The 10501-nt window shown below is 48.2% G+C and overlaps 1 protein-coding gene across 1 annotated transcript; it reads left to right on the top strand.

The window, feature by feature from the left end:
• Nucleotides 1-3215: 3215 nt before the first annotated feature.
• Nucleotides 3216-6234, top strand: NPBWR2 (neuropeptides B and W receptor 2). Its single transcript, XM_066561469.1, has 2 exons — nucleotides 3216-3321; nucleotides 3837-6234. Exon 2 carries the CDS (start codon nucleotides 4480-4482, stop codon nucleotides 5476-5478), a length of 999 nt encoding a protein of 332 aa, XP_066417566.1. The 5' UTR covers nucleotides 3216-3321; nucleotides 3837-4479; the 3' UTR covers nucleotides 5479-6234.
• Nucleotides 6235-10501: the final 4267 nt, after the last annotated feature.

Genomic DNA, 10501 nt, shown 5'->3' with positions numbered 1-10501 from the left:
TGCTGCACGGTTTGTGTGGATTGCTCCCCTGCAGAGCCAGACGGGGCAGTTATTGATATGTGCTTTCCCTGACAAAAACAGGCCGTTTATGGGCTCCCATTTTCCTTAAATCACTTCCTGAAGCCCTTTGCCTTCACTGCAGCTTTGGCGTGGGCAGGATGTGTCCCCAGCCCCTGGATCCGTGACAATTATCACCATTCAAAGCACTTTCTTTGCCCACAGTTCACCAGTTTGCCGATGGGGACATTTGACCTGCAGTCACCCCTCCCCACCTGCAGCTCTCACCTGGTTCCCTGAGGTGTCTTATAAGGTGAGCACCATCACCTGCCTAAGCCAGCCTGGTTCAATAGGGGTGGGAAGGTTTTGGGGAAGCAGAAGGACCTCCCAGCTTTGTGGGTGAGTGTTATCCTGCAAGTAGCCTGACCAGGCATCTTTACCTTGCCAGAAGCAATTTCGGCCCATTTGATGTGATCAGTTCTGGACAGTTCTCAGGACAGGAGGTCCTGTTGTGGTAGGACAAGGGAAAATGGCTTTAAACAGCAGGAGGGTGGATTTAAATTGGATATAAGAAAGAAGTTATTTTACAATGAGGATGGTGAGGCACTACCACAGGTTACCCAGAGGGGTGGTAGATGCCCCATCCCTGGGAGCGTTCAAGGTCAGGTGGGATGGTTGATTTCTGAGCAATCTGATCTGGTGGATGATGTCCTTGCTCATTGCAGGGGGGTTGGACTAGATGACCTTTAAAGGTCCCTTCCAACCCAAACTACTCCCTGATTCTATTATTAACCTGCAATGCTTTTAAAAGCCTGAACACTTCATACAAATAAATCACCTTAATAACCAGTGACTGCAAGACAGCCAGCCGAGAACATTTTGTTTTGGTAAACAGATTATTGATTGTATATCTGTGTCCTTGAGATGAACTTGACTCCTTGGCAGCAGCAGGAGCCCAACAAAACAGGTTCTCTATAACTCCAAAATGGTGGATGGCCTTTGTCTGGAGCCAGCAGCACATCAGCTTTAGGGAAGCAATAAAGCACCACTGATTTAGCATTGGCAGGGATTTCCCCCTCCCTAAACCACTGCCTTTTCTTTGTTTGCACAGCTGACCCAAGCTGCACAGTGTGAACATAGGCTTCAAGAGGCAAAGTCCATCTCCATGGCATGGATTTGCCAGGAATAAAATCTTGGTCCCTGCTGCACTGTGCTGATGATGGCACAAAAGTAGGTCCAAGCAGCTCATGCCCTTTGTAGCAGCATCTTCAAACCAGTGCTTGATTTCCAGGGCTTTATGCCACTGTAACATTTATAATCAAGGGATGCCCAGTCAGAGATGACAAGAAGAGTAAAACATTCTCTCCAAGCACTCCCCATCACACCAATATAAATAGATCTGTTTCCCCTGTGCACAGCCTCTGGCCCTGGTTGGGCCCAGAAACACACAGAGGAAATATTTTTCTCTGTTGGTAGAACAGTTCCTACTGCAAAGCAATTTCCCACATGAATTTAGATCTGTTGGCCATTGTCCTCCCCAAAGCAAACAAGTTTTATTGGAGAACCAGGCAAGGAGCTCTGAAAGCAAGTGCCAGTAATTTCTTTGGGGCATATAAGCAAAAGCCCCTCTACCCATACCAGGCAGTGAGCTTTAATTAGTCTCCATCTCATCTCTGACAGGTTATTTTAATCAAGCACATCCTAACCAAGGCACGGAGAGCACGTTCACTGTGGATAATGAGGAGTAAGGCACAAGGCAGAGGGTAAAGCACAAGGGAGCATCATCAGCACCACAGCTCCTGCAGCCCCCTCAGCTCCCAGCCCCTCAAACACACAGCACCCAGGCACACAACCCCTGGCCATGGCAGCATGACGCCAATGCCAAGATAATATAGTTTGGGAAGAGAAAGAACAGCTTTTAAACTATCCCAGAGACCAGAGATATACTTTATGCTGAAAAACAGAAAGCCTCAAAGAGTTGTGGATGAAAAATACTTTAAAACCCTTTTGTCCCAGGGAATAGTTACAGATCAGCAAATGTAACATCACATTCTCCTGAATTTTTCTGCCTTCCTGTATGTTCTTCTCCAAAAAAAGACAATAGCAATTCCTGGAAACTGCATTCCCCCTGCAGACCTACCAAAGCCTCGCTTCATTTACAACTCCTTATAAACCACACCAGCTTTCCCAAAACAGGCAAGAAGAAAGCTCCAGGGGTGTTTCATCTGAAGAAGTGTCATCCATATCATTCCTATGCAATATAATTGGACAATATAATTCCTGTTTCATTTTCCTTAAGCCCAATGTCTGGTTAGATTTTGGCCAAGGTACAGAAAGTATCTTGAAGAGTTGTACATTGGGCATAAAAAAAAAATCCCATCTGCTGAAAAGTCAGTTATAGACACAGCCTTAAGAAGTGCAATGAAATGTTTTACTCCCACCCAGCTACTGGTGCACAATAATCTTGCCAGAAGAATATAAAAACATCCAAAGAAGGGGAGCAAAGTCAAACACACTTCTTGGTTACTGGCTCAGATCTATGAGCTGGCCCTCCTGGTTAAATGCACTCAGCCAGGCATGGCAGTGATGGATTCCTGTGTTTTCCCTTGCCTTGTCTCAAAACAGAGGTCAGGCAATATTTAAAAGACTAAAGGAGAATGAAAAGACTCTTGATTTCCTTTTTCTTTTTCTTCTTTAAGGACATGCTGGTAAAGTGATCTTACGTTGTTGCTCTATAACCTGGGGTGCATTTCTGACAAACTTCACGGGACTCCTGCACCTCCTGAGCACATCTGAAGGATTTCACTGAATTTCCAAAGCCAGATCAGAGACCCAGCTGGAGAAACTCAGCCAAACTCCCCCAGAGCAGCTGAAAACAGCACAGATCTGGCAAGGTACGTCTGTTTATTTTGCACGTTGTAATGTAGCTCACCCTCCTCCTGCTCCCTTTGTTAAAGCCAGCCACTGTTCCCTATTGAAGCAGTTTAATCCCCTGCTTCCCACCGTTTCATGCATCCCTCACTCAGCCAGTCCTGGGTGCTGCCTGTGTCCCTCAGCATCTCCCTCATTCCTGAAGGAAACATCCACTGTATTTACTATTTCAATAACCCTGCAGAGAGAAAACCCTTGTTTCCCCCTTCCCTGATCTGAGCAAGTGCTAATTGGTCAGACACACAACACGCACACACTGAAGCATCGTGTTGATCTGATTGCAAATCCCGGTACGTCAGCAGCCCAGAGACCCTCCTCCAGCTCGGATCAGAGGGAAGAGGCTCAGCAGTGAGAGCAGCAGGTGCTGGAGGAGGCAGAGGAGCCGCTTCCCAGGTAAGGGGCACTTCACTCCCCATCCCCAGCACCAGCAGTCCCGCTCACTTTATTGCTGTGCGACAACAAAAGGCAGGAGAAGTGAGGCACTTCTCTTCGCAGAGCCTGGGACCGGTTGCCAAACCTTTGATCTTCACTGTGGGGGGATAGGGGTCAGTTGTTTGTTCATTCCCTGTGGAGGAATTCTTGGAAGTATGGGTCAGGCAATAGTGATGGATGTGGTAACTGCTACAGGTGGGATGATTCCTGCTGTGTCTCTAAAGTGGATTTGCTTTCAGGGTACTTTTCTCCCTCTTCCCTGATTAATCCTCAACTTCTGAGATTCACAGGTTTGTCTGTCCGTCTGTGCCAAATTTGGGGTGCTGCCAGTTGCTTGTACTGGGGGTGGTTTTCAGAGTGAGTAAGTTCATAACCCACCCTTGCTTAAAGGTGAACTTTGATTGCAGGGTAATCCCCTTTAACCATTAATTTCAGAAATACTCCCTGAACTATTTTCCCCCTCCTTCTTTTGCTAGGGGACCCTGGGAGTGGGGAGTAGCAGTGTCAGAAACTTCTTCATTGTTTGTGAAATCCCAGTCCATGAAGAGCCTGAACTCCGACACAAAGGCAGGCGCTAATTAACCACTGGAACGCTTCTGCTCCGGCACGGAAAGCAAGAGCTGTGCCAGAGAAACAGCAGCCATCCCTCAGGTCTTCCAAGGGCTGTGAACAGCCAGCCAGGCACGAAATTCCCCCTTCTGCCTCCTTGTTCCTGTCAGCCCCAGAAGAACTCTCACTGTAGACAGCTGAACAGGAGCCGCTCAACTCCCCCAGCAAAGAAAAGCCAAAGCTCACCGGAATGCTCTCGGAAAGAAGAGTTCCTTGATTTATTTAGAAAGTCATTATTCTCTTGTTTTCTTGGTTCATGGAGCCTTATGTCTTCCAAACATTTTTTTCTCCCATCATCACTTCAAAATCTAACTTCTCCAAAAGGGGGGAGAGGTAAGTTAGGTGGTGCATGAAGCCTCACAACTCACCTTTGAAAATAAGCTGCATCTAAATGAGGTAACAGCTGCTTCTCACAGGAGGGGGAAAATATCCCAACCAAACAAAAAACCTCTCACTTCTGGGCTAGCAAGGCTTTCAGTGGTATCTGAGGGTGGTCTGTGACCAATAGGCATGGGAAACATCTCCTTTTGGGATGATCCGAACAGCTCCTGCAGCAATGCAGGCAACAGCTGCTACCTGGAAAACAGCATGAGGTTCAACTTCACCCTCCAAGATCAGGCAGCTGATTTTTACGTTGTCCTGCCCGTGATCTACTCTGTGATCTGTGCTGTGGGGCTCACAGGCAACACTGCTGTCATCTATGTGATCCTCAAGGCCCCCAAGATGAAGACTGTGACCAACATGTTCATCCTGAACCTCGCTATCGCTGATGACTTGTTCACCCTTGTCTTGCCCATCAATATTGCAGAGCACCTCCTCCGCTACTGGCCCTTCGGAGAAATCCTCTGCAAGGTCATCTTGTCCATAGACCACTACAATATCTTCTCCAGCATTTATTTCCTGACAGTGATGAGCATAGACAGGTACCTGGTGGTACTGGCTACGGTCAGGTCCAAGAGGATGCCCCACCGCACGTACCGAGCAGCCAGGATTGTCAGCCTGTGCATCTGGATCCTGGTCACCATCATAGTCCTCCCTTTCATCATCTTTGCCAATGTCTACACCGACGACCTGGAGATCAAGAGCTGTGGTCTCAATTTCCCCAAGCCTGAGAGGTTTTGGTTCAAAGCCAGCAGGATCTACACCCTCATCCTTGGCTTTGCCATTCCAGTATCCACCATCTGCATCCTCTACACCATGATGCTCTACAAGCTGAGGAACATGCACTTGAACTCCAACGCCAGAGCCCTGGACAAAGCCAAGAAGAAAGTCACCATTATGGTCTTCATAGTCCTGGCTGTGTTCCTCTTCTGTTGGACCCCCTTCCACCTGGCCACCATCGTGGCTTTGACCACTGACTTACCCCAGACCTCCATGGTCATTGGGATATCCTACTTCATCACCAGCCTAAGCTATGCCAATTCGTGCTTGAATCCTTTCTTGTACGCTTTCCTGGACGACAGTTTTCGGAAAAGTTTCCGGAAGTTGCTGGAATGCAGAACTTCTTGAACAGGGTTTGGGGCTGGCAGGTCCCTGCCCTTCCAGGGTTTTTCAGGAGAAACTTGGCAGACTGTAGGAGTGGCCAATGAATGCACAATGTCTTTGTTTGGTTTACATGTAATGTGTGGTCTGTTTGTAACCCTCAGCAGCAGCAGGGTTTGTCCTGCCCACTTGCAACTCTTGTATTTCCCCTCTTTGCTCCTATCAGCTTCTCAGAGTTGCATTTCTAGACCCTGATTTTGAATTTCACCCTCTGAATTATTAAGGACAGAACATTTCTTTTCAGGGGTGTACTTCTGCCACAGAGTGGTCCTTTATTGCCATCTGCTGTACAGCACAGACAGGCTGGAGACCAATTTCCAGAGGAGTGCAAAGCTCAGTTCTTTATCACTGAGTTATTAGGGAGAATTGTTTAATGAGCACTTTCAATGAAACATCAGTAAAACAGAGGATAAGTATTTGGAAGAGAAAAGAAACTATTTTTAATGTTCATGTATGTTCCTGTGTGTTATGGCTTCCTTTTCATTTTGAAGGATCGTCCATCTTCCACCCCACCACAAATTTTCTCTTTTCTGACTTGTTAAATTTAGACCAAAAGGAAGATTTGAGTCTCAAAAATAGTGCTAAACAGCACACCATACAAATACTATAACAACTGTGAGAACTTGTGTTAGAAATCATTTTGAGCTAGTTGTTCCTGTTAAGTGTCAAATACATATTTATTTAAGAGTGAGTAATGAAATAAACGTCATGGGGGAATAAAGAGACTGGTCCTTCTTTCACAAGAGAAAATTTATGCTACTTGTGCCATATCTTTGCTATATATATTGCATTTTGCCTATTATAAAATAAAACATGGTAGGTTTGTAACAAAATTAAGGTGTTTTGTAAGCCATAAGAAAAACTCTAGTGAGCACTGCAGATATAAAGTTTCTTCTTTCCCAGACAAATAGTCAAAATACTTGAACAAAACCAGGACTTGCCTGGGAGAGTCTGGAGATCAGAAACTCCATGTGGAAAGCTTGGGAAACTCATTCTCACACCCTTTACCCCTGTGAAGTTTGTATGTTACTGATTTTAGGAAGGCTGTCTTAGCTAAAATATTTCTTTCAAGCTTTCCCCCAACCCCAGGCACCAAGCTCGGCTCTTACCTGGCCAAATTCCCCCAGGAAAGTGCAGGACAGGGAGCACAAAAGGAAAGGGGGCTGCAGTTCTCAGCTTAAATGGGCTCTCAGAGCAGTGGGTGGGTGTGGGTGGAGACCCCAGGTGAGACTGCTTGGGGCAATTCAGTGCCCTGAGCACCCCAACATCAAAACTGACAACCCTCAATTCCTCGGGATGGCAATTTCATTTATAGGAAACTAAAAACAGATGTGTGGATACAAGATCACTCTGTTGCCTTCCCCATATTAAAGGTGCTAACTGTGGTAGAACAATGAAGGAGAACACATTCTTCCAGGCAAACCTTTCTCCAGGAATTTTGCTTTAGCGTGGTTGCCACCTGCTGGCAATGGGCTTCCCAGGTGGAAAAACCTCTCTGAGTGAGAAAACTGACTTAAATTATGTCACCTCTCACACAAGCTGCCCAATCAGCTGAAAAATCGCTGTTCATTGGCACTGGGGCTCTAGGAAAGGCAATATATTTTATTAAAAGTAGAAAACTACTGTATTATTTTGCATGGAAAGGAGTTACCCACTTCAGACACAATGATATTGCTGGAGCTTTTTCTGTTAAATCACAAGACATGACAGTCACAGAATCACAGCATGGCTCAAGCAGGGTTAAATTTCCCAGCACCATGTCCACTTGGGTTTGAATGTCTCCAAGGATGGAGATGCCACAGTGGACAACCTGTTGCTGTACTTCACCTCTCTCACAGTGAATTTCCTTCGTGTGATTTAATGGAATTTTCCATGTTTCAATTCGTGTCTCCTGTCACTGGGCATCACTGAGGAGAGTCTGGCTCCCTCCTCTCTGAACCCTCCACGGGCACTTCCAGACGTTTCTGGTATCCCCTGCCCCTTCCCTTGCTGAGCGCGGGCAGCCCCATCTCAGCATCTCCCTACGGCAGCATCCTGCAGCATCCGCGATTTTCTCCACGCCAAACACCCGACACCAGCCTTGGCGGCTCGTGCGGGTGCCAGGCTCCCAGGGGAGCAGGATTTGGGCTGGCCAGGTCCCCTCCCGTGCCCGGGGGAGGCTGCAGCTCCCGCGGAGCCCCCGGCGCGGTTCAGCCCGGCGGCGCTAAGCGGCACTCGCTGCTTTCAGCTCAGCGCCGCTGCATCCCCTCCATCGCAGCATCTTCAGCCTCGCACACAGCCTGGCACTCTGCTCCTGCGGGGAGACAGCACATGCGGGCTTCCCGTGCCTGGGCAGACCCTCGGAGCACAGCATCCCAAGCCGGGCTGCTTCAGCTCCTTCTGGGAGAGCAGAAAACACCTCCAGGGAGATGCTTGCCCACTCCCAGCACAAGATTTCCCCAGGGAAACCCCGCACGCCAGCTCGTTCCTTTGAATTTCCTCCCACTGCTGGGGCTGGCTTGTCACACCAGCCCACATCGGCTGCATCCTGAGGACTGGAAGCAGGGAAAGAAACCCCACTAACGATTCACCCTTTATTAGTATCAATCCCCTCCTAAAGCAAGCATCCCGTCTGGGGTCTGCAGGGAGGCTGAATTAGGAACCCCAGGGTTCCCTCCTCCTCCTCCTAACCCCTTCCCAGCCATGCACAGAGTCAGCTCAGCCCCAAAGCCGAGGAGAATTCCTTGTGGGACAGTGTGTGCTGTGTTAATGGGTGCAAAGGCGCGGGGCAGCCACGCAGCTCCCTGGGCACGGCAGGAGCTGAAGCCTCTCTGCTGCTCCTGCCCGCTGCGGCTGCAGGTTCCTGCTGCGGGGAGGCATCGCCTTCTTTCTGTCACACCCGTGAGGACACGGCCCTGGAGGACTCTGCTCCATCCTCCCCGGGAGCCATTTCCTGCCCTGGAACGGGAATTAGGGCTCATATTCCCACTTTTAGGATTAGGGCTCATATTCCCACCACAGGCTTTCCATGCAGGCATCTCAGCTAGGGAGGGGGATCGGAAGCAGATTTGTTGCTTTTAAAGTCTCCGTGCTGCAGCAGTATTGGCTGCTTGGATCAATTGTCCTCATCCAAGCCGTGCTGCAGCTTGTTCTCCCGGGAAGCTCTAATCCCCTGGGTCTTACACAGTCTCACACCGCCTCCCTAAGGCTGGTCACGATTTTTGGGTGAGAAAAGAAATAATACCCCACTGAGAGTTGAAGGCCTGGCTCTCAGAAGCATCTTGATGTGAGAAAAATATGAAAATAAAAATTAAACGTGGATAAGCAAAAACTTGGACTGTAAAAGATGAGAAGCAGAAGGGTATCCAGAAGGTAGTGTTCAAATCAAGCCAAGAAAGAGAATTTGCCCCTTCCCTGTACAGCCTGACATCTGTAGCACTCACCTTGTTTCCTTGGGACTGCAGGGAGCCCCTGGGTTCTGATGAGCCATTGATGGTCCCACCATAAACCCAAGGAAATGGTGACCCACTGGCTTTACTGCCATTTCTGGGAGAAACAAGCCCAGTTTGGTGCCTTCAGAGGGTCTCAGCACATCAAGGTTTGACATTGCCACCTGCTGCTGAAGGGAAGGGACTTCCCAGGCTGGATTCCCTCTCCCAGCAGCTCACCTGAGGATCCTCTGTGGGCTGTGGGACACGGCCCTGGCAGCTCCCTGTCCATGGCCAGGGCAGAGTGTGTGGGTCTTGCCCCATCCACACCACCACTGCAGCTGAGGTTGTGCCTGGAGGCAGTTTTGGGGTGATAAATTTGTTCTATGGCAGCTCTGAGGCCTCCAGAGGAGCTCCAGGTTTGTCATCACAGAGTGACAGGATGAGAGGAAACGGCCTCAGGTTGTGCCAGGGGAGGTTTGATTAGATATTGGGAAATATTTTTTCACCAAGAGGGTGGTCAAGCCCTGGAAAAAGCTTCCAGGACAGTGGTGGAATCACCATCCCTGGAAGTGTTCAAAAAACCTCTGTGTATGACATTTCATTTAGTTTAGTGGTGCACATGGTGGTGTGGCTGAGTTGATAGTTGGACTTGTTGAGCTTCTCTAAACTTAATTATTCTATGATTCCATGATATAGGCATCCTCAAAAAAAATCTTTCCAAAGAGACACCTGTTGAAAAACCACAAGCCCCATTTCCCTCCCTCCTCCTCCTTCTGACTGGAAGCAAGGAAGAGGAGTTAATTTAAAGGCAAAGGCCAAAAATAGTGACTGTAAATATTGCCATGAGTCCTTGTTGGCATTTGTGTTTGGTAAGTGAAGATGCAGAGAGAAGGATCAAAGCTGCCTGAATGGCTTTTAATTACAAGCCTTGATTGTTCTATTTTCTCTCAGAAAAATACTGCAATTATCTAACAAAGCTCTTCAAGTGGAATTAGACACTAGCCCCAAGCTTCAAGGGCTGTTCAGTGGCTATTTTCTCTTTAAAAAAGAAAGTAAATTTGATGTGTAGATAAAAACCAGGCACTCTATTGACTGCCTACAGCCAAATCTGGTGCTTCCTGGGTAAACAGAGGATGGGAAGCTTTCCCCATGAGGAAGTGAACAGCCTGGGGTGCACCAAAGGCTGGTGTCACTCTGCTAAAGCCCCCCACAACAACATTCCCTGGCTGCCTGGGCTGGGGCTCTGGGTGCTTCCCATGTGGGAAGGGGGAGTTCCCTTTGGGGGTAAAATAAGCTATGATTTGGCAGCAAGACCTTTGTCCTCATTTTCAGTTTTCCTGAGATGTTTGTCTTTCTGTGTCTTTTACCAGGACTTCTGCACATCTCCATCACCTCCCCTTGCTCCAATGCTTCTCCTGCACAGCCCATGCCAGAAGTGTGGGAGTTTCCTCCTTGGGAGGAAACCTTAGGAGTTTCTAAGGTCCAAACCATCCCCTGTACAAGACTCAATAAACCAGCTGGATAAGGAAGTCAGAGAAATAAGGATTCTGTTTCATAAACTCAACCCCCAAATGAGATCA

This window comes from Molothrus aeneus, chromosome 17, assembly GCF_037042795.1.
Source record: "Molothrus aeneus isolate 106 chromosome 17, BPBGC_Maene_1.0, whole genome shotgun sequence".
In the NCBI taxonomy this organism is placed as follows: domain Eukaryota; kingdom Metazoa; phylum Chordata; class Aves; order Passeriformes; family Icteridae; genus Molothrus; species Molothrus aeneus.
Note: the sequence above shows the minus strand (reverse complement) of the source record. Positions and strands in the feature narration are given on the sequence as shown.

Coding starts and splice junctions, on each gene's coding strand:
- NPBWR2 (XM_066561469.1), top strand. CDS start 4,480: ATGGGAAACATCTCCTTTTGGGATGATCCGAACAGCTCCTGCAGCAAT.